Raw genomic sequence first — 21,988 nt, forward strand, 5'->3', positions numbered from 1 at the left:
TGGCTGTGGGGAGAGCACAGAGTGCCTGGGCTCGTGCATTTGAACATGAAGACCTGACCCTGTGACCTGGAGGACGAAGGGTGATAGAGCCGGAGGGTATAAGCCTATGGACTTTTTTTTTTAAACCAGAATTGCCTGGATGTGACAGTAGAGGAGAAGCAAGGCCCCCTCCACACTGAGTATGGGATTGCAGTGATGTGGGGGTGTGGGGAAGATCTGCCTACATTTTCCTTATTCCTCACTCCTCATCACCCCATCCCCAATCTGCCCCAGACATCCGCGTGGACTGGGAGACCTATGCTCCAGAAGAAAAGGAGGACCGGTTGGTGGAGCTGCTGGTGTTCTATGGGCCACCTTTCCCGCTGTGGGACCAAGCCAGAAATGATCTCCTGTGCCCTGAGACCCCAGAGAGCAGCAGCTCCTCCTGGTTCCCAAGTCTCTACAATGAGTCATTGTCCAGCCACGAAGCTGCTCAGTCTGTGAGCAAAGGGGGGGATCTATCTCAGACTGGCTGTCCGGGTGTGGCTAATGGGCCTTGAGCCTGTGTGAGCCTCAGTGACATCTTGATGACAGGCCAAGAGGAGCTCCAGTGCCCATGACAGGGCCCCAAAGATCATCTCAGTTGTCCTGCAGGGACACGAGGGAGTGCCCTCTGAGCACCTGTACCGCATCAGCCCCAAGCAGGTGGTGAGTTGGGGCTGGGCTGGGAGCTGCCTGGAAGACAGTCCCCTCTGGCCAGACAGTGGCACCAAGCAGTGCTAAGGCCGTGTGCCTGTGCCAGGTGGTCCCTGCAGGGGGCAGCAGCACCATCTCCATCTCCTTCACGCCCCTGGTCCTGGGCCCCCACGTCCTGCACAAGGAGGAGTGTGCTGCCTACGCCCTTGGCTTCATGAGCTTGGATAATGAGGTGAGCCCTCCTGGCCCGGGGCGGGACCATAGCCACCACCACTCTCCTGGGCAGCACACCGCCTGCTCAGCCTGGCGACCTCCAGTGATCAGGCTTGGGCTCGGTAGGTGGAAAGGGAGCTTCCAGGGAGGAGGCGGCGTCTGCAGGACTTTGCCGTGGGACCCCTGAGGCTGGACCTGCATGGCTATGTGAGGCCCGCACAGTGAGTCAGCTGGGCCGCCTGGCCTCCCTTCGTCCCCCGGGGAGACCACCCTTACCCGGCACTGATAGGGGCCAAACAGGGCTCTGGAAGCAAGATAATGGGAATGGGAGGGAGGAGCAGCCAGCAGGGGAGCCCAGGGAAAGGCCGGCCAGGCCCACATGAGCAGAGCGAGGGACAGCCAAGAGACCCAGAGGCCCAGCCTGGCCCCGCCATGCCTGTTGCTGGCAGGCTAAGCGTGGAGCGGGACTACGGTGATGGCACGGAATTCCGGCACCAGGCCAGTGACCTCATCCCCGAGCAGCCCTCTTCTGGGGTGAGTGTGCTGCTCCCCTTGGCCCTGCTAATTTATCTAGACCTCAGATGTCCTTATAGGCCCTTCTGAGGCACGGGTCTCATAGTCTGAGTCCCCCTCCCCAGCATCCCCCTCCCCACCCTAGAGCCACGGGCTGGAGGAGAGGGGAGAGATGCATCCCTACCTCCCCCACCTCTGTGGCCACCCAGGTGCTGAGCGAGCTGGTGACCACCCACCACCTGAAGCTGACCAACACTACAGAAATCCCGCACTACTTCCGGCTCCTGGTTTCCAGGCCCTTCTCCGTCTCTCAGGATGGAGCTGGCCGCAGCCACAGAGCCCCTGGCCCTGGCCGGGAGCCGGAGTGTGAGGAGGGGTCTGCAGCAGCGGGCAAGCAGCTGGTGCTCCACCCCCAGGAGAACATGCTGGTCAGTGGAGGGTTCTCGGGTCCTCACCCTCTAAGGACACGCTCCTCTGGGCCAGAGTCACCTTCCTCTCTCACACATGCACACGTGCGTACAGACAACACGCTTCACTCTCACATGCTGGTACCCAGGCACGCACACACACAGGCATTTGTATCTACGCCGCACATTTGACCCCACTCCATACCCTACGCTCCCACTAGACACACCATTTCCGGCAAATGCAGGCCCTGTGCACAGGTGGCTTACACATGCAGGCAGGGCCAGGGGTATCCGTGTGAACACACATGAGTGCCAGACACACCAGACGCCTCGCTCTTCGTGCCCTCTGCCAGTGTCCTGGCCAAGGCCCAGGCATTCCCGCAAGCACCTCCACTTTGCAGTCTCTCCCTTCTCGGCTGCCTCCGCTCAGGGGTTGGTGCTTGGCTCAGGTGAGTTCAAGGACTGACTGCCATCTTCCTGTCAATGTAAGGTACTCCAAGTCCAAAAGTGCCTCCCCCTCTTCTGCTGGGGCCTCAGTGATAACAGGATCCTGGATTTGCAGAACTGGGTGGAGGGGTGGCCCTGGGAATGCCAGGGTCAGCGGGAAACACGCACGACTGTCTCCTTTGGTCTCAGGCATTTGGAATGAGAACAGGTCACAGGCCACGTGGGTGGTTGGCTGTGTGTACACCTGTATCTTCACTGGGGGCTCCCAGGTGTGCAGCTAGGCAAGGCCAGCCAGCCAGGCTGGGTGCCCACCCCGTCCCAGCTCCCCTCTGGCCTCAGAGGCTCCTTCCTCCTGTCCTCTGTGCCACTGCTTAGAGCTCCAGCTGGGCCCTGGCCTCAGTTCACAAACTGGTCACTCAGCCACTTCCAGAGCTTCCGTGAGAAGCCATATTCTCTTTCAAAATGTGTACTTCAGCACATGTGTATCGATTGCCTGCCACATGCCCAGGCCTATGACTTCTGGCCAGAATCCTCCCAAACACAACTTGTCCAGACTGAATTCCCCACCCCTCTCCCTCCTTCCAGTCCTGCCTGCGCCGATGTCGCCTCTTTCAGTGGTGGCAGTTTATCTCAGCGGGTGCCACCTGCGCTCCAGCACTCCTCATCCTAGCTGGAGCCCTCAGTCTCTTCACCCACATGTTGTTGGTCTAGGACAATGGTTTCCAAGCCACGCGACACACCAGCGGGCGTTAGAAAGCTTATCAGAAATATAAGACCCCAGGCCCATCCCCAGAGATGAGAAGGGAATCTACCTTTAACAGGTGCCTCAGTGGATTCTGATGAGCTAGTCCCAAGGAACTGTGCTTGCGAGCCACGTGCCAAGCTCCATCCCGCTGGGCCCACATTACACCCTGGCCCCTAATGTCCTCTCACCCACTCGAGCTCCCCCGGTCCCCCTTCCCACAGCAGCTAGGGACATAACCTCTAAGGAAGGCAAAGCTGACTCAGATGTCACCCTGCTTAAAACCCACCAGAGGCTCCTCCCTGTCCTCAGGATAAAGACACAGGCCTTACAGGGCCCCCAGCATGGTCATGCTAGGAGGTAAAGGACAGGCATGGCACTGTCCCTGGTGCTAACGGGTGCTGGGCACAGAGGAGGGCAATGTCTGGAATGAATGCACTTGGCAGGGGCTCCGGGTGGTGGAGGGGGAGGCGCCCTTTCTGGGCTCTTTGCTGGGCAGGGCTGTGTCAGTCTGTGCCCTGCAGGCCATGCCGTGTCAGGACTAAGCTGGGACCTGTCAGGCCTGCAGGGGCCATGGGAGGGCGGGAGGACAGAACTCTAGCCTGAGGAGATGGCTTGTTCTCTGCTCAGGTGGATGTGTCCTTCTCACTGTCCCTGGAGCTGCTCTCCTATCAGAGGCTCCCAGCTGACCAGATGCTGCCCGGAGTGGACATTCAGCAGAGTGCGAGTGGAGAGAAGGAGATGGTGTTCACCCAGAATCTGCTCCTGGAGTACGCCAACCGTACCACTCAGGTGAATCCCGGGCCTGCCCCTTGCACTGAGGTGGGTGGAATTGGGCTGGACCGTTTTGCTGGAGTCAGAGGACAGATCCCAACAGGGCCCTCAGAAATAAGAGCCCAAACTGTTGCCCCGAGGAACCAGTCTGTTTTGGAAGAGACCTTGCACATGGAGAGATCAGGGTCATTCATCTTTATTTCACTTGGGAGCTCAGAGCCAGGTGAGGTCCAGGTGAAAATCAGGGAAGGCTTCCTGGAGGAGGTGGTATGTGAAGCCTCCTATTTAATTGCTGTTTAAGGAAAAGGGAAACCACATCAAAATCAGGCTAAGGAAATGGCCTGATGGGTGAGGACAGTGAGCACCTGAGGGATGACCCTCGGGCCCTTGCAGGGCTTCACACGCTAGAGTGAGCACCATAGGCCTAGTTCTGTAGACTGCGACATAAGATTGCAGTGCTGTGGTGTGGAGCTGAACTGGCGTGGCCCAGTGTTAGGGTGCAGGTGAGGAACTTGAAGAAATGGCCGGTTGGGGGGCTGGATTCCAGAGGCCAGAAGGAAGGATCTGAGTGCTGGAACCAGGCAGGCCCTTCAGCTTGGTACTTGGGCAGCTGTTGGAGGCTGAGGTAAGGAGGTGGGTTTGGCAGCACCCAAGCATGACGTGGGGCGGGGTGGGACTGCCAAGAGCCAGGGCAGTCAGGGCACAAGTGGAGCCTGATGTCGAGAGAAAAGGGGAGATGGCCTAGAGCCCAAGAGGAACACAGGGCTGGGCCTCGGGGACCCCATGAGAGTGGACAGGAAAGCAGAGGGCACCTGACCAGAAAGCAGAAACCACAGAGCTCGACCAGGGGACAGGTGTCAGGGGGAGCAGATGGCACCTTCCTGGCCTCTACCTGCACAACCCACCAGCAGCTCTGGCTGGCCCCCTGCCACCTCCATGGAGCTGACTGTGTGCTCCTCAGAGGCACCAGTACTAGGGCGCAGCAGGGTTTGTGTCCAAGCCCCTGGCTCAGAGCCCAGCAGAAGGGAGGGCCACCTGGTCCCTACCAAGTTAAAGACTCGGTCCCTTTAGGTGGTGCCCCTGCGGGCCACTGTGGCCGTGCCTGAGCTGCAGCTCTCCACCAGCTGCATGGACTTTGGGACCTGCTTTGTGAACCAGGGGCGAGTCCGGGAGGTCTACCTGGTGAACCTGAGTGGCTGCCGGAGCTACTGGACTGTGCTGATGGGTATGTCACGCTCTCCTGGGTGGTTCCCCTGTGTGGCTCCCCAGGAAGGTGCCCATTTGTCCAGTTCCTACAGGCTGGCACCACCCAGGAACTCCTGCAGGGATGGCCAGGTCCCCAATCCTACGTGATCCCCTAGAGATGAAGGGGGGGTACTTTCTGGGGCAGTGCATGGAGCCACCTGCCACGTATGTGCTCCCTCCCCCTCGGTGCAGGACAGAAAGAGCCGGACAAGGACTCTGTGGCCTTCAACGTCTCCCCAAGCAGTGGACTGCTGGAGGCACGACCAGCCAATGCACCTCCGACCTCCATCACCCTGCAGGTTCTCTTCACTGCCAGGTACAGCCCCTCCCTACCTCCCGGACACTGCCCACAGCTGGAACTCCCTCCTCACCTCAGCCCACTTCGGCCCACAGGAGCAACAAGCTGTACGAGTCCACGCTGGTGGTGGAAGGTGTGCTCGGCGAGAAGGCCTGCACCCTGCAGCTCCGGGGCCAAGGTTCTTACGATGAGAGATTTCTGTCACCTTTTCAGCTCTGAGGCCCCGCCCTCAGATTGCCCCCTACCCCGCCAACGTTGGAAATAAACATGACCCAGAGCTAAGGAGCACGTGTGCTGTGCAGGGGCACATACTGGAGGACCTGAGCCGCGCCTGGGATGGAGGGACCCCCTCCAGGGCACTGGTCTCAGCCTAGGTCCTGCACTTCAGAGCTAATACGAAGGACAGGTCACACCCCGGTGCAGACTGTGGTGGTTAAGAATCAGGACTCAGGCTGAGTGGAGGAAGACCTCACGGCAAGAAGTGGCCCTTGGGATAAACCACAGCCACCAAGATAAGCTGACACACACATTTACTATGTCTGTTGTGCTCCTTCCCCAGGAATTACATGGTGGCCCTTGTGGCCTGGGTGACGTGGCGCCTCACCCACTCCTGTACTGTGTCACCAGTGTTCGTGTTTTCCGAATGAGCTAAGTGCCTTGGTTTGCCCACTGCCGCCACGGCGCTGGGCCCCCATGCGGCATCACGCCTGCAGTGCTGCTTTCTGGCCTCCACAGCAGGACTGTCCGGGTGGCACCTCGCTCAGTGCCCAGGGTATTCAAAGACGGCAGCGGCTCCCATTCCAGTGCCGATGCACATGGACACCACCCCATATGCCCTGTGGAAACAACGCTGGGTTGGCCAGGCGAGGGCACAAAGGACAGAAGGCCACCACCAAGACTGGTGCAGACCAGGCGGAGCTGGGTGGACCAGGGCCTTCATGGGCGCAGAGTTTGCAAACCCATGGGTATGTAATTCCCTGGCTGCCCACCTAGGCACACACATGCTGGCAGGTGCCTGCTGCAGGCCAGAGTCCCCTTCCCAGAGCGCCCTCATGGAAAACAGGGTCCCACCCTGCATCCTTAATGCAGTGTGTGTGCAGATATACTTCTCCCTGCTCCCTTGGGTGCCCAAGCCTGAGCATCCCGTGACACCCCCATGGGGAGTAGGCCTCACCTCTTCCCACGGCGCTTCATCTCGTTGAGCAGCGTGATGACCTGCCGAGCCCCAGTGCAGCCCAGTGGGTGGCCCAAGGCCACAGCACCCCCCAGGGGGTTCACCTTCTCAGGGGGCAGTTTTAGCTTCTCCATACAGTAGACAGCCTGAAAGGAGGTGAAGAGTCCGCTACAGCTACCTTCCCTGCCCCTCCACCCCTGGCTCAGACTGGGCTGCTCAGGGCCCAGGCAATGGTGGCAAACAGGCTCACCTGGCTTGCAAACGCCTCATTGATCTCAAAGATGTCCACGTCATGCACTGTCAGCCCTGCAGGTGAGGGGGAAAGACCTAAGCTGAGCCAGCGGCCCCTTACCCTCAGCAGGACTCTCAGTCTCCTAGGGCTCCACCCCACCCCTGGCCTGTAGGCTACCTGGTGTGTGCATCTCTGTTCCAGATGAATGAGTGGGTCCCAGCTGTGGGGTCAGGAAGGGCTTGGGGTACCCCGCAGCACCCACAGGACCACCCAGTTCTGGCAACAATATGAGAGGCAGAAGAGGGCTCCACATCTAGGGTGTGCAGGAGCCGCCTTACCTGCTTTTTGCAAAGCTGCAGGGATAGCATAGGCGGGTCCAATGCCCATGACATCAGGCGGAACCCCAACCACCGCATAGGACCTCAGGATGCCCAGGATGGGAAGGCCCAACTCCTCTGCCTTGGACCTCCGGGCCAGCAGGATGGCAGCTGCCCCATCGCTCACCTGGCTAGAGTTTCCTAGAGGCAAACCATAGGGGTAAGGGGGCCTCAGAGCAGGGCTGAGGAGGCCCAGCCCTCCCATGTCCACCTTCCAACTGCCCATCCCCAGCCCAGTCTCACCAGCAGTGGTAGAGCCGCCTTCCTTGAAGGCGGGCTTCAGTTTGGCCAGGCCCTCCATGGTGGTTGCAGGGCGGATACCCTCATCCTGAGCCACGGTGATGGTCTTCTCGGTGCCCTTGTCATCATGGACCGTGGTGGTCACAGGCACAATCTCGGCTTGGAAACAGCCCTTGCTCTGGGCTCTGGCTGCCCTGCCAGCACCATGGACAGCCAGGCTCAGGCTTCCTTCCTTCCTGGGGCCCCTCTGCTGCCTCCACTTCCTCCCCACTGGGGCAGACACGCAAGCTCAGACTGCTGGATGCTGGGACACACTCTGAGGGACTGGTGTGGCTCCCTGCTACCCCGAACTGGCCCTGGGATGGGGAGGCCCAAGGCCTTATGGGCCTTCTTCACCATCAGCCTCAGATCTTCAGATCCCCACCAGTCTGATCTTCAGATCCCCACCAATCCCAACCTCGAGGGGAGGAGGAAGTGTAGAGGTGGTGGCTTCCGGCTGAGCCTGACACCCATGAGAGACTAAGCCTGCTTGGCTCTCTATGCCAAAGGGAGGATGGGGCCCCCAGAGATATCTGTGCTGGGTTCTGCCACCCTTTCTGTCTGATCACAACAGCTTAATTTCTTCTATTCCTCAGTTTCCGCTTATTTAAAATAACATATACTAAGCCAGCTGATAAACCTTAGTATTGAAACAGTGTAAAAACACAGGGCATTTTAGGGTGGTCCTTACCATCAAATACAAAGTGTTAAGTGCCTGGGCATTCCCATGGGAAGAACCCACAGCTTTCACCAAGTTCTCATGTGATTACTTGACCCCCAGTAGCTAAGAACTGCCTCAGAGAAGCCCACCTGCCTGGACATTACTCCCTGCCATTGCTGTCTTCTCGTGGGCAGCTGGGCCTTGCCAGCCTTAGCCTTCCCTTGCCCAGAGGCCTGAGCCCCTGGGGTTCCTCTGATGTCATCCCCACCCCCTGACTCTGGACGCTACCCCAGCCCCAGGAGTGGTCCAGGAGCTGAGATGCCTGGGTACCCCAGTAATGCTGGCCCCACAGTCTAGGCTCCCCAGAGGAGGCTGCAGCTACCATGTCTAATGCCAAACCACAGCAGTTAGAGGACAGTCCCGGCCCTCATTACACCCCCCAGGGAACAGATGGGGAAGCTGAGGCCCAGCAGCACAGACACTCAGGGTGAACAGACAACAGGAGGACATGGAAGTGCCAACCATGCACAGTGACCTGGCCCCTGCTCGCTTCTCCCTCCCTCGACGCACGAGGCTTGGAAACCGCTCGCTGCCCTGCTGTAGCCTTAGGGCGGCTTCACCTGAGACCACCTCGGTCAGCCTCAAAACCTCACTCTCCGGCCTTCAAACACTCCCCGCCAAGCAACACTCACTTCTGCTGGGAACCCAGTGCAAAGGCATCCTGCTTCTCTCGTGAAATGCCAAACCGCTCAGCCACGTTCTCCGAGGTTATCCTAGAAAACAAACAGCAAACTGTGGGTGAGGTCTGGCAGCCTGGGGACGGCCAGGCTGTGGAGCTGTGCTTGGAAGGCCAGTCCGTGCCAGAGACAGTGGTGATGACTCAGGGGGAGTGTACGGGTACAGTGAGAGTCCCCCAGACCCTACGAAGCTGTACACCAGAGACCGGAAGAGAAGAGGGGCAGATGAGGGAGTAGGAGGGGGCACTAACTGGCCACTCTTGACCAGCTTCTCCTATGCCTCAGTGAAACTGCTTTACAGTGGGAGATGAGGACTCCCACGTCCCCTTGGGCAAGATCACATCCAAGCTTCCCGAGAACCCAGAGCCACAGGGAGGCCTTCCAGCTGTGCTTCTGGCTTTATGGGCTTCTCTTGGCGAAATGGTCACTGGACACGGAGGCAGCTGGAGCACTGGCTTCTCTGAGCCTCAAGTGGAGCCAGGACTCCCTGCCTATGGACTCTGGGGGTGGCCCAGAAGCTCAGTGACGCTCTCAGCAGAGCTCATGTGCTATGCAAACACAATACTTTCCTGCTGGGGCCCAAGTTCCCTCACCAGCATGTCCAGTAACCAAAAGCTTCCGAATTCCTCAACTTTCTGGTTCTCCAAGGCTTTGGGGTGCAGCTGCCATCATCCCCTGTGTGACTAAACCCCTCAGGGAAGGTGTAACAGGCTAGGCCATGTTTGGAAACCCAGCAGCACAGAGAAGACCCAGGGCCTCCTGGGGAAGTCAGGGACAGCATCGAGTCCCATCCTCAGAGTCCCTGCAGAGCAGACCAAGCCTGAGAGCAGGAGGCCGGGGTTGGCACCACCGGCCGCAAGATGATCAGCGCTCCCGTGCCCCGTGCCCAGGCCAGCAGGGAGCAGAGGGGACGCAGGCACACAGCCCCAGGTGACACTCACCCCATAGGAATCAGGCAGTCTCTGGCCTTCTCCTTCTCCACCAAACGGGAAGTAATATTTCCAGGGTTCCCTCTGTCAGCCAGGGACATGGACTCCACTCTGAGGAGGACAAGGTGAAACTGGCAGGACTCACCCAGGGATAGCTGTGCATCTGACAAGTGCCGGAAAGCAGCCAGGGAGCCCCGGGCAGGGCACTGGCCGGCGAGGCGGAACTGCGGGTGCAGGACAGAGCACTGCACTGTCCACACTCACGGCCAGCCACGCATCCCTAAGGCAGCTGCTCCTGCTGCTCAGCTGGTGCCAGCCAGAGAGGAAGCAGCATGTCCAACAAGCTTGGGCCCTGCCCTCAGGGACCACAGATTCAGAGAAGAGACAAAAAATTTAAAAGCTGCAGATCAAAGAACGATGAGCCCTGCATTGACAAGGAGATACTAGGAGCCGAGAGGAAGGTGAGATCTCAGTTTCATGTGGTCAAAAGGGCTCTGGGGAGGTGGGGGGAACACAAGGCCTTGAGGGATGGTAGCGCGTAACCCTCACCCAATGCTTTTCATTTGCCCGGCACTATTTTAAACTCTTTCCAGGCCTTAGAGTACTTTGAACAGTGTCAGTCAATATATGCCAGAGTGTTACCTGTTGTTACATTTAATCTTATCAACTTCAACAGAGCTGAGGCAGCTATCCCTGTTTAACAGATAAGGACACTGAGGCCCAGAGAGGCTGCGTAACTTGTCCACAGTCATTCAGCCGGGACCCAAATTTACATAGTCATTCAGCCAGCCCCAGAGCCACTCCAACTAGGGTGTTCTGGGCTACTCTTCATGATCAAAGGCTACGGGAACAGTCAGCTGCGACATGGGGGACAGCCCTGGCTCGGACCCTTAATACCCTAGTAACATGATTTTTAACCTGCTTAGGGGACCTCAGATAACCTCTAAGAAACTCATGAGGCTCCAGTCTTCTCCTCCCCTCCCATAGCCCTCCCACTCCTAGTAAGATAGACACGAGAGACTGATCAGAGGGCATACTGGGCAGTGGCCTTTACCTGGCTAAACTCCCTGCAGTGTGGTCCTTGGTTTTATTTACAGCTGCAGGCACAGGGCAGTACAGCCCAGTGCCAGGGGTCACAGCCTTGAGGCAGCCCAGTGATGTGCCAGTGAAGAAACGCTATTAAGAGGAACTGAAAGAGGCCGCTTGCCTCCCCAGTCTTCAGAAGCCCTCACGTGGCCTGCCCTCCCAGCACCAGATGCCACCAAGCCTGGGCTCCATTCCCTTCCCCTCCCGGGAGGCACTGCCCAGGACAACCTCTGCAGCTCCATATGCTGCAACCAAAGCTGAAGCCACAGCTGACAGTGACCAAACCACCACGGATCTGACCATGCCCCTCAGGGCCAAGCACTCAGCTGGAAGTTTCTACCTGCGCACCAGGGAGGGAGATAAGCAGACAGCCTAGGAAAGTGAATTAACTAGTTGTACAGTAGGCAGCTGTCCCTGGCTTCAGAGAACCAAAACTGCACCTTCTCTCTCAGCAGCATCATGAATCCACAAGGGTCACGGGAGAAAGCCAGACAACTCTGTTTCCTCATGTTGCTCGCCCACATTTTCCAGCCTGACAGATTTCCAAGAAAGCGAGCTTTGAAAAGCCCACTTTCTTTCTCCATTAATGCTGAGAGGTGTGAACAGCTCCTGAGCAGCCAGAGCTGGGGGCTCCTTCTAAGCTGACTTTGGAGGAACCCTCTTCCCAGGCAGCTGCCTAAAGGGGAAAATCCTGAAATCGTGGGCCTCTGAGAACTCAGGAGATGAATATTAGTTTTATCATTATAAGCTGGTTAATAAACTCTGGCAGAGAGGAATTCTTACCCACAAGCCATGCCAATGTCATAAGACCCATTTCTGATGCCACCTGCAACAAAAGCATTTCATAAAACATCCTTCAACAGAGTCCATCTTCTCTAGGAACAGGGGAGCCTCCTCCCTACCTGGTCTCTTAATGGGGCCCCAGCCTCAGAGATGGAAGACCCAGGAGTGTCTAGAAAAGGCTAGGGGTAGCAGCAACGGGCTCCCCTTTCTATGATAAGTCCTCTCAGAAATCCTTATTGCTTGCCCAGTAGATAATGACTTTGCTGACCCTAGTCCACAGAGCCAGGACCAAGGCCAGGCTGTAGCAATGGGCACCCACCCAGTCACAACTTACCAGCTATATTGGCCACTGCCTGGAGCCCTGAAGAACACTGTCTATTGACAGTGCACAAAGGCACAGTCTCTGGGATGTCACTGAAACAGAAGGTGAGACAACAGTCAGCCCCCTCTGCTCTGCCAGGCACACACGGAAGGCAGGCCTATGTTCTTGGATGACATGACTTCCCCGTCAGTGGGTGCAATGACCAGGGGAACACACCCAGCAGCCCCTGCCCCACGCCAGGCCAGATCCATACTATAGGCACTTGCTCCACAAGCCCATGCCCTTCCATCCAGTGATTCTCTTCAACCAGGGCCAAGCACAGCCAAAGGCAAGGGAAGGCTGATCAGGCTATAGGGATCCTTCTTTCTCTCCCTTTGAAGATTCAAAAATGAAAACTATACAGTGTGGGGCAAAGAACAGAGAAGAGGACCTATTTCTGGGACAGAGAACCAGAGCAAAAGAAATGTCTAAAGTTTGGGGCCAGCCTTACTAGTAACCACGTGGCTAAGCCTTTCTGTTCCCCTTCTTTCTGGATAGCCTGCTCCCAGCTGGTCAAAGGCCCTGATGGGTACCAGGTGTCCTAACGTACCTTATTCTGTGGGTCCTCCCAGGCTCCACCCTGTTCCCTGCCCTGGACCCTAATGGGACTGCCCCTCCTGATGTAACCTGCCCTGGCCAAGGGGACAAAGCCCTAGGGAAATCCCCAGGCCCATGGTCTAAACCATAGGGGGTCAAAGCACTCTGGTGATTCTGGTGTGCAGCAGGCTCCGCTGAGACCCTCGCGGTAAAGAGCCTCCTAGGTCCCCTAACTCCCGAGTTTCCACCCCTTCACCCAACCCACCAAAATGTTTACTACACATCAGGTACTAGCAATTACCTGATGCTGATATGCTTATAATACAGGGTCCTAAAGGATGCCTGACCCATGCCCAGAAAATGAATCAACCAGCAGAGGCTGAAATAACAGAGCGAAATGGCAAAGCACATCACAAGGAAGCATATGACTAGTTACCCGAGAGGAAGGGGTCCTCATTTTAAGCCTGGGAACTTGGGGAACTCAGGTCAAATGACGCAACTGTGTTTGCACAGGGTTTAGCTAGGGCAGAGAGAGGAGGTAGGGACAGCACCGCAAGGGGATGGAATGACTAGCCTACGGAATAGTGGGCCGGCAGGCCGGCTGAAAGAGGAAGAGTAAAGGCCAGTAAGCAGCTGGGAGCGAGGGCTGGAAGGTGAGTCTGGAGCCAGACCCCAGGAGTCCCTGAACTCCAGGCAGAGCAGCCTGAACCTCTCCTAGTCCGGAGAGGCTTTGTCAGTCTCCCTGTTCCTTCACTGGCCAGCGTTCCCATGATTTCTGCTTCAGGCAGTTGTGAGTACAAAGCTAAGTGGGTCTTAAACTACATATGAAATAACTTCAGCATTCCTCCTCCATCTTAGGGCCGCAGGAGGAGAAGGGCAGGTTTCTCAGGGCCCCTCCTGGGCCACTGCAGGGCTCTGCCCTGGCCCCACGTGTCTCTACCGATGAGATCTGCCTGCAGATCCCCACGTGCTCAAACGGCAAAACAGCTGAACATCACTCTTCATTGTACCTGCTTGGTTATTCATCTGGCAAGAGAGGCCAGAGTCCAAACAGGACTTACAAAAGGCAGAGCAACGAGTTGACTTTGGCTAAAAAATCAGGTCAGAGATCTTTTGCTACAGTCCCGAAGACCCTGTTTGTCCTGGCCCCATGCCAGGTAACACATCCTCTCTTCCAACAAAGGTAGGTCCACAAGAGCAGGGTGCTGAGGACCCTGGCTACCTCCCGGTCTGGCGTGCCAACCTGATCCTCTCCCACCCAAAAGCCGAGTTCCCTGAGGCCTGCGCCCACTCAAGAGTCACCCTGGCCAACCCAGAGCTAGGACTGGAATGTTTACCTCAGAAACTGGGCGATTCGGGCCATGACTGCCCCGGCCCCCGGCTGAAGCACATTTCCTGTGGACAACAAACCTTTATTCAGTGCCTGGGGATGTTCTGGACACTAAGGTAGATCTGTGAATACCAGAGAGGGGACATTACAGATCTTCCTTCAGAAACACGAGCCCTCGGCAGGCCCACTTGAAGCCCTGGAATTTCAAGGCGTGGAGCAGGGGGACGGAGATATATAGCAGCTTGTCCTGGTCATACACTAGACCCAGCCCGAGGGTCCCAAGCTCCCTGACCATGCACCCTGCCTTTCCAACTCAGCGCACAATGGGCACAGTGACCGCCTTTAAAGGTATCCTGGGAAAGGAAAGAAGATTGCAATGCAAAGCTTGAAATCTAACGAACTGGTTCTGTCGGGGAAATGGGTTTCTGAAAATGCACACCTCCCCAGTTGCCTCTGCCAACCCCTGCCGTCCCTCCATGGGTGGAGCAGTGAGCTCTGACCTCGGGGTGGTGACATCTGCATTATTTAATAAGACTCTTGCCACATTATGTTGTTATGTTTCAAGGCTGGAAGAGCAGAGGTGAGGGAAAAGGGCTGACTGAAGGTCAAGAGGCCCTGGATTCAGACCCAAAGCTCTGCTGCAAACGCCCCAGGCCTCGGTTTCCCCACCTACAAGTACGGGACTGGACTAGATCATTTCTGATGTTCCTTCTGTTACGTCGTGGCAGAGACTGGATGTCAGGATCGATAGAGAGCTCTACAGTTTCCTGTCTCCTAGGATGTCCTCAAACCCCTGTGCCAAGTGTCTCGGCGTTAGAATGGCACTAGAGAGCCCTGCTTTGTATCATACTTAATACGCAGAAAGCGCCTGGAGGCCGGGCGAAGGCTAGCCCCCAAAAAACACATTCATCGGTGCCCAGCCCATTGACATTCCCCTCAGTGAAAACTCCTGGAGGGTGGGGACGTGTTTGAGGACGTCAGTGGGATGCGGGGAGAGAAGAGGACCAAGCCCAGCATCTGGGTAGCGTCCTCACCCACGCATATGTCTCCCAGTTGGGTCGGGCTCAGCTTCAGGTCCTGCAGAACCGCGGTCAAGACGGCCGAGAGAAGCTCGTCGGGGGTGGTGTCCTGCAGAGGGAAGCGCAGCCGCGGTGACCCCCTACTCGCAGACACGAAGTCCCAGGACCCCCGCTACCGCCTCTCGCTTCCCACCCCAGGGAAGCAGAGCGGTTACAGCTCGGGCACGGAGCCAACCCGGACGATAAAGAGAACCGAGCAGAAGTGGCAGATCCCAGCCCGCCCCCGGCCGCCGTCTCACCCCTGGCGCCCCGACCCAGGGCCTCACCTTGAAGCCGCCGCGGCCCCCTCGGCCGATGGCCGTGCGCCGCCCGTGTACCACGACCACGTCCTCGGCCGACGCGTGCGAAGTGCGTCCCCAACACTGCGCGGCCTGCAGCGCCGGCTTCGAGCCCGAAGCAGGCTGGCCGCTCAGGTGGCCTAGCACCACCTGCAGCCTCTGCATTGCGCAGCTTGGCCCGGTAGACCCCCCCAACCGGCCCGGAACAGACCACCGGAACCAACAGACTATACCCACCACGGTCGCACAACACCACCTTTGACCCCGAAGTATAAACACCGCCCACAGCCCCGCGGACTGACGCGCTGTTCCCTCCCAAGGTCCCGCCCATCTCCTGCCTCAGCCATCCAGAAGGAGCTCTGCCTTAAGTCCCGCCCCCTCCCCAAACTAAACCACCTATAGCAGGGGTCACTGTCACCACCGAAAGGGTCTTTCCACTCAAAGTCCTGCCTTCAGTAGCCTACTGCTGCCAAGCACAAGGTGGGCGTTTCTGAAGCCCCGCCCAGAAATGGAGACTGCCAAATCGGAGGCAGGACTCCAAGAGCCCTCGTGATTTGTTGAAAAAAATTCCACTGCTGCCCGGGCTCCTTTCCCCTACAACCCAGCCCCACTGCCCGGCGCCATACAGAAGGCGGGGCCGCCGGGAGCTCTGCCCATGGGTTCTTGCTTGGGAAGGATGCCTGGACTCAAATCCCTCTTCTCCATTCTTACTCTTCTCTGCTATGCCCTGGATCCCAGCACAGAAACCTAAATAATTCCTAGACGCCACAAAGCCCCACCCCGACACACGTGGGCTCTCATGGGAAGTCTTTCGAGGAGACTGAGGAAATTTGGGATCCTGGGCAGCAGGAAAATGGATTGTACAAAAGTGCCGAGATGCGGCAAGCTCCGTATCTGGAGAGAGAGCGCCATACACATATTTTTACCAATTGGAGTTATTTGGGATGATGTGATTAGTGCCCACACCCACCACTAGGCTGGGGTCTCCTCCAAGGCAGGGAGAGACCTTGCAATATTCTTGGCACTTAGTAGGTGATCCATAAATACCTATAGAGTGAATGAATGAACCAGGGCTCCCTAGGTAAGGACCGAGTCTCCCCCAACCCTAAAGAGCAAGGCAGGTGCCCCCTAGAATCCCAACGGCAATGTATTTTCCTAGAGAGTAGTACTGGCTGGTTTGGCTCAGTGGATTGAGCGTCGGCCTGCGAGCTAAGTGTCGCTGGTTCGATCTTCCAGTCAGGGTACATCAGAGAAGGAAAACTCTGATTCCAAAAAACCTCCGCTGCCTTGCAGCATACCTCTTCAGGGGAAAGGCTAAGGGAGTAAACCCCAACAGAAAATCCGGAGCCGGAGTCCCTAAGGCGGTTTGACGTTGTAGTCAACACCGGCAACTCCTGCGGCGCACCTGAAGCCAAGCTGTATTGACTCCGTCTTTCCCTTGGACCCTTCAGCTGCGAAGAGAGGGGGGGTCTGCTGCATGGGCAACGGCAGACCCTCCATATCACCCTGCCCAGGCTCTGTAGCTTCAGCTTCACTGGAGAGGACACTCCAGCGTCATCGCAAGATGTCGATTCAACACGGGAGGAGACAGATACCGTGTCACTCCCGAGTCGGACTGCACAGCCATTCTCGGCGGTGCAGATGGACTCTTAAGAAGCTACACCATCGTCTCTCGAGACGGACGGCTGCCGACGACGAGTACTGAGTTTCTCCCAGACATCAAAGGCCAGGGCGCCCTGTTACCCCAACCCCCGAGGGCAGGGTTGTGCCCCCCACCACTGAAAGGCAGGGCCGTGGCATGCCTCAGACACCAGAAGGCAGTCTGTGCTTTCCCACCTCTACCTCTTAGTGTACAGCCAGGCATTCCCCATGCTCCTATGGGAAGGATTGTGTGTTTCCAAGAGATGGAGGGGTAAAGGGGAGGAGACGGAGCCGATTCCTCCCCACTTGCCTCCTCCCCTCCACCCTCGAGGGCAGGGCCGCATGAACCCCTCAGATCCCCATTGAAAAGATGTGGCTCCACCAGATCCCAAAGAGCAAGGCCTCTGTTTCCTACAACCCCCGAAAAAGGATCGGCATTCCCCCGGCTCGCACCAGACCCCCGAGCACATGTCGGTGGACCTCCCAGACCTCAAGAGGCAAGTACCCAGTTTCCTCATCCTACATCCACGGTCCCCTGAGAGGGGCGGGGCGCCCCCACTTCTGCACATCTGCTGGTGCTCCGGATGGAAGGGTAGGGCGGTGCTTCTCGGAAAGTGAAACTGGCGAGGCGGGGCCGGGCAGCTGGAGCCGAAAGTGAAAAAGGAAGTGCGGGCCGGAGACAGGACTCCCCAGTGCGGAAGCTCCAGGCCAACCCGCCATGGCTGCAGGAGTCCCGGGCGCGGGGTCCGTGTCCTCCGCTCCCTCCAAGTCCTCCCTGCCTCTGTCCGCGCTCAACGTGCGAGTGCGGCGCCGCCTGTCGTTGTTCCTGAACGCGCGGACCCAGGTGGCTGCCGACTGGACCTCTCTAGCAGAGGAGATGGGCTTCGAGTATTTGGAGATCCGGCGGCTGGAGGCGCACACCGACCCCACACGCAGCCTGCTGGACGACTGGCAGGGACGTCCCGGCGCCTCGGTGGGCCGTCTGCTCGAGCTGCTCGCCAAGCTGGGCCGTGACGATGTGCTGCTGGAACTGGGGCCCAGCATCGGTGAGGACACCCTCTTGCCGGACCCTGGGGGGATGAGAGAGCTGGCCTTCACCAGTCTCGGCAAACAGTCTCCCTGGTGAGGCCCTTGTTTCCTGGGGTGAAGCGTGGAAAGGCATTCTGCAGAGGGGGGAACCGCGCGGGACCAGTTCCCTCTTTCAATACCCAGGATGGGAGAGCCAAGGAAGGAGGTGGAGGCCCAGAGAGGCAGAGAACAAGGGAAACAGCTTAGGCGAAAGCTTTCGCGTGGGGCCGGAGTCTGAATCCGGCTTCTGGTACAGCAACCGGGCAGGTGAGGGACCGAAAGCTGACAGTCTTGGAAACCTCAGGTCCCCTAGGAAATGCGCTGCTTCCTGCATAGGCATGGGGACAGTTGCCCAAAGACAGGCACACCTTGCCTGGTTGGAGCCTCTGCCCTCATGCACATAACCATTGGGTCCCCTGAGCCCTTCTTGTGTGCCCAGCTCCCTGTTCACATTAGCCGTGGATTCTGGAAGAAGCAGACCCTGGGGTCTATTCTCAGGAGCCCTAGGAAGGGGGGCAGGGAAAAAGGACAGAAATATACAAACTGGACCTTGATAGCTTCCCACATGGCCATAACACCATTGACATCCCTTTGGGATGATCAGAACCAGATGGGGGCTCCATTTTGCAGAGTTGTAAAACCATGAGTAGTCCCAGTGGACTGGAGAAGCCCTAGAGCACAACATGACCAGGGAGGTGGGACAGGGGCTGGATATTAACTGTGGACATAGGCATGGGGCACCCCTGGGGAAGCTGCCACTCGCTGTCTCTTCCCTGCAGAGGAGGATTGCCAAAAGTATATTCTGAAGCAACAAAAGGAGGAGTCCGAGAAGCCCTTACAGGTGGCCGCTGTAGACAGCAGTGTCCCACGGACGGCAGAGCTGGCGGGCATCACCACACTCGATGACCCCATGGGTAAGGGCCTAGTACTGCTCCCCTGATCCAGTGGGACCGGCAGGCCAAAGGATATTGTGGTGTTTAGAGCATGAATATTAAAAGCAGATAGACTGTGGCACTTTGTGTAAGTCACTTCATCTCTCTGAGCCTGTTTCTTTACCTAAGACATGGTAATAGTAATATGAAACACTCATGAAATCATGCATCTGTCTCATGGTCAACCCAGGGTTGGGCCCAGGGCAGGGGTGGTGGGGAGGTGCTCATCATTCCTCTCCTGGGAAGAGTACTGTCTCTGAGCAGTGTCATCGCAGGGTTGATGTAGGGTCCAGGACCAGGGACACCTAGACTGGAGGCTCCTGGCTGGACTTCTCCCCAGCCTTCCGACAGAGCTCTGACCATCACCCTTGTGCTCTGCACCCAGGGCAAATGCCTGAGCGATTTGATGCCTTTATCTGCTACTGCTCCAGCGACATCCAGTTTGTACAGGAGATGATCCAGCAGCTGGAACAGACCAACTATCGGCTGAAGCTGTGTGTGTCCGACCGTGATGTCCTGCCTGGCACCTGTGTCTGGTCTATTGCCAGTGAGCTCATTGAGAAGAGGTTGGTTAGGTGGCCAGGGGGCAGTGAGTGGGTGCACAAAGCCCTGCCCGGCGATCCAGATGCTGGGATTTTTCCAGCTGGGCCCTGTCTAGCCTGGGCACAGGGGACTCCTCTGGAGGCCATCTCTTGGGAGTATGCTGACCTAGGTTGCCACAGTGCCTGCAGCCTGCCCTGTCTTCCCTAGGTGCCGCCGGATAGTGGTGGTTGTCTCGGATGATTACCTGCAAAGCAAGGAATGTGACTTCCAGACTAAGTTTGCACTCAGCCTCTCTCCAGGTAAGCTCTTCTGCCCTTGCCACAGAGGGTGGGTGGGTGGGGCTTCAGGATGCTAGCCTTTCCTCACTAAGGACCATAATGCAATATCGAAGAGTTCCTGCGGGTCTTTACACACCTGCGTGCCTTTTGTGTGTGCACATGAATGCCTTCTGTGTGAGTAAATGTGTGCCAAGGGATGCTTAGTTGGGGGAGTGCTGTTAACCCCTGGGCTGAAGACTGGTCCCACCCCACTGTGGGATGAGGGCCTGGTGCCAGCTCTGCACCCCTTGGCTTGCAGGTGCCCATCAGAAACGACTGATCCCTGTCAAGTACAAGGCAATGACGAAAGAGTTTCCCAGCATCCTGCGGTTCATCACTGTCTGTGACTACACGAACCCCTGCACCAAATCCTGGTTCTGGACTCGCCTCGCCAAAGCCCTGTCCCTGCCCTGAAGACTGCCTTGGAACGCTAGGTGTATGTGTGTCTGTCTGCTTGTACATGTACTTCTGCCTCTGCCTCCCTCTGTGGTCATGGGGGATTCTGTGCTCCACTTGCCTCTTGATTCCTTGAGATGCCAACTCCACGGGCACATCTGCAGCCGCTGTACTCTTCTGGACATCACATCTCACTTCCTGCATGGAATCAATGGCTGCAAGAGGATGTATCAGCTGGGACCAAGAGGAGGACCAAAGGAGCCATTCGCTGACCCATCCGCACGTCTTAGACCTCAGTTTCTTCATCTGAGAACTGAGTAGGATGGAGAGAACAGGCAGTAGTTATGTTCAGATCACTGTGGGAAATGGTGAAGCACTGGTCTGGGTCTTTTGGGGAAGGTAGATCTTGACTGAGAGAGTGCTGGGGGCCAGGGCTGTATGCTGGTCACTGCTTGACCACTGCCGTGGAGGCTGCTTCCTCAATGCTGCCTACTTGTTCTCCACCTCACCTCCCACTTCCTCCGGCCTCATGCGTAGATACTGGCCCAACACAGGGTGATCTCAACTTAAACCTGATTCCCCAGTGAGTTCATCTCTATCTGCCTCTGGGATCACTCCCAGCTTCTTCCCAGCCTGAGCAGCTGGGCCTGCTTTTCAATTCAACCCATCAAGGTGCCTGTGGGCACGCTCTCAGCTCTGCCTGGCACAGGATGGGGTTTATCAGGTTGGTTGTGAGGCTGGGTCACTATGCCTGGGTAAGCAAGAAACCTTCCTGTCTCGGCCACCCATGGAGAGCTTTCCCACCAACCTTTTGTACCTTGACTGCCTTACAGAGTTGCTTGCTGGGACCAGTTCACAAACAGTGACCCCATAAGAGCCTCCTGGCCCAAAGCTTTGGGGCACATAGACACGCATACACACGCGCACACACATATATATGCATATGCGCGCACACACCTCCGTGCACACATTTCCCTGGGTACAGTTCCCAGGTATGGCTGGGTGAGATAGTCCCACCGCTGAGAGGGTCTAACTGTGGACAAAGATGGGGCACTCTTGTATTCCTTTTCTTTTTCCCCCACATTGAATCCAGTCTCTAGAAAGAACCCAATATGCCAGCATTTATGCCTTCAATAAAGCACAGAGCCAGGAAGAGAGCTGCTTGAATTCACGTAGCAAGTCAAGGGCAGACCGTTGGTTTTCCCTTTCCGTCTCTGGCAGATTTGTACATTAGTTAACCTCAAGCTCTTCTTTGAGGAGAAGATATCATGGTCTCAGGTCTCTATCCCAGAGAAGATCCCAGAACCCTAAATCTAATTTAAAAATGTGTCTTCTCTGTTCCATCTCCAGCAGGGCTGGTGCAAGATACCTTTCCTCAGGGTCTGGGGAGGGACTGAAGGCCCCTCTGCATGATCTTGATGAAGCACTTAGCTACCATGCACCTATCCTCACTTTGATATTGGGGAGTATTTTAAGACAATTTCAAGAAAGCATCTCACACCTATTTTGTATGCATTATGAGAATGTCAAAGAGAACTGAGAAATGCCTATGACATTTCCCCTATATCATGGGTTTATAATAAAGTTTTTTATTTTGGGAATATCAGGTTTCATTTGTGTCTGGGAGTTTGGAAGCAGTAACCTGGGATAAGGCTCTCCTGGTAAGAGAAACTGACCCACTGGGCAGGTTCCTATGTGTTTGACAGGGGCTTCCTGAAGGCTGGGCCCCCTCCTCACAGGTCCCAGGCCTCACGTGGGCTATATGAGCCTCTGCTCCAGGTGCTGAGGAGATTGCTTGCCTCTGTCAAGTTGGTCTACCCTGGATTGTGCCATACTACTGGGTCCTGGCCCAGCAAGTGGGCAGGAGCTGCTCTTCGAGGCTCCAAGGAGAGTCAGAGAACCCCCCATTCCAGCCACTGATCTGGAGAAGTTCA

At 57.0% G+C, this 21,988-nt stretch overlaps 3 protein-coding genes across 4 annotated transcripts in view; 2 read left to right on the top strand and 1 right to left on the bottom strand.

Annotated features, from left to right (window-relative positions):
- The window catches only part of DLEC1 (DLEC1 cilia and flagella associated protein), a 50,306-nt gene extending 44,710 nt beyond the window's left edge, over window positions 1–5,596 (top strand). Inside the window, exons 28-37 of the mRNA XM_090284513.1 lie at window positions 274–479; window positions 574–687; window positions 782–907; window positions 1,015–1,109; window positions 1,338–1,422; window positions 1,611–1,829; window positions 3,628–3,789; window positions 4,843–4,996; window positions 5,209–5,332; window positions 5,410–5,596. Coding sequence (XP_090140639.1) covers window positions 274–479; window positions 574–687; window positions 782–907; window positions 1,015–1,109; window positions 1,338–1,422; window positions 1,611–1,829; window positions 3,628–3,789; window positions 4,843–4,996; window positions 5,209–5,332; window positions 5,410–5,533 — 1,409 coding nt within the window. The 3' untranslated portion in view covers window positions 5,534–5,596. The remainder of the gene's footprint in view (window positions 1–273; window positions 480–573; window positions 688–781; window positions 908–1,014; window positions 1,110–1,337; window positions 1,423–1,610; window positions 1,830–3,627; window positions 3,790–4,842; window positions 4,997–5,208; window positions 5,333–5,409) is intronic.
- A 268-nt stretch (window positions 5,597–5,864) lies between these two features.
- On the bottom strand, window positions 5,865–15,449 carry ACAA1 (acetyl-CoA acyltransferase 1). The gene is made up of 12 exons (XM_090284512.1): window positions 15,146–15,449; window positions 14,835–14,928; window positions 13,808–13,865; window positions 11,907–11,986; window positions 11,573–11,615; window positions 9,716–9,814; window positions 8,730–8,810; window positions 7,341–7,531; window positions 7,059–7,238; window positions 6,739–6,794; window positions 6,489–6,634; window positions 5,865–6,150 (listed from the first exon to the last, which is right to left on the bottom strand). Exons 1-12 carry the CDS (start codon window positions 15,320–15,322, stop codon window positions 6,075–6,077), a joined length of 1,281 nt encoding a protein of 426 aa, XP_090140638.1. The 5' UTR covers window positions 15,323–15,449; the 3' UTR covers window positions 5,865–6,074.
- Window positions 15,450–17,436: 1,987 nt separating this feature from the next.
- MYD88 (MYD88 innate immune signal transduction adaptor) lies at window positions 17,437–21,655 on the top strand. 2 transcript variants are annotated; one of them, XM_090284515.1, is made up of 5 exons: window positions 17,437–17,844; window positions 18,646–18,780; window positions 19,184–19,373; window positions 19,598–19,640; window positions 19,918–20,005. In XM_090284515.1, exons 1-5 carry the CDS (start codon window positions 17,517–17,519, stop codon window positions 19,936–19,938), a joined length of 717 nt encoding a protein of 238 aa, XP_090140641.1. In that variant the 5' UTR covers window positions 17,437–17,516; the 3' UTR covers window positions 19,939–20,005. The 2 variants fall into 2 exon arrangements, with proteins under 2 accessions (XP_090140641.1, XP_090140640.1); XM_090284514.1 differs by having other exon boundaries at window positions 17,440–17,844; window positions 19,184–19,364; window positions 19,549–19,640; window positions 19,918–21,655.
- Window positions 21,656–21,988: the final 333 nt, after the last annotated feature.

This window comes from Furipterus horrens, unplaced genomic scaffold, assembly GCF_987537825.1.
Source record: "Furipterus horrens unplaced genomic scaffold, mFurHor1.1.pri manual_scaffold_7, whole genome shotgun sequence".
Taxonomy (NCBI): domain Eukaryota; kingdom Metazoa; phylum Chordata; class Mammalia; order Chiroptera; family Furipteridae; genus Furipterus; species Furipterus horrens.

Bases quoted from the DNA above. Each gene is read 5' to 3' on its own strand.
- ACAA1 (XM_090284512.1), bottom strand. From the start codon at position 15,322: ATGCAGAGGCTGCAGGTGGTGCTAGGCCACCTGAGCGGCCAGCCTGCT. The intron at 11,987-13,807 runs GTAAACATTCCA...CTTCTGTTTCAG, and splicing joins CGAATCGCCCAGTTTCTGAG to TGACATCCCAGAGACTGTGC. The intron at 6,151-6,488 runs GTGAGGCCTACT...TTGTTTCCACAG, and splicing joins ATGAAGCGCCGTGGGAAGAG to GGCATATGGGGTGGTGTCCA.
- MYD88 (XM_090284514.1), top strand. From the start codon at position 17,517: ATGGCTGCAGGAGTCCCGGGCGCGGGGTCCGTGTCCTCCGCTCCCTCC. The intron at 17,845-18,645 runs GTGAGGACACCC...TCTTCCCTGCAG, and splicing joins GGAACTGGGGCCCAGCATCG to AGGAGGATTGCCAAAAGTAT. The intron at 19,365-19,548 runs GTTGGTTAGGTG...TGTCTTCCCTAG, and splicing joins AGTGAGCTCATTGAGAAGAG to GTGCCGCCGGATAGTGGTGG.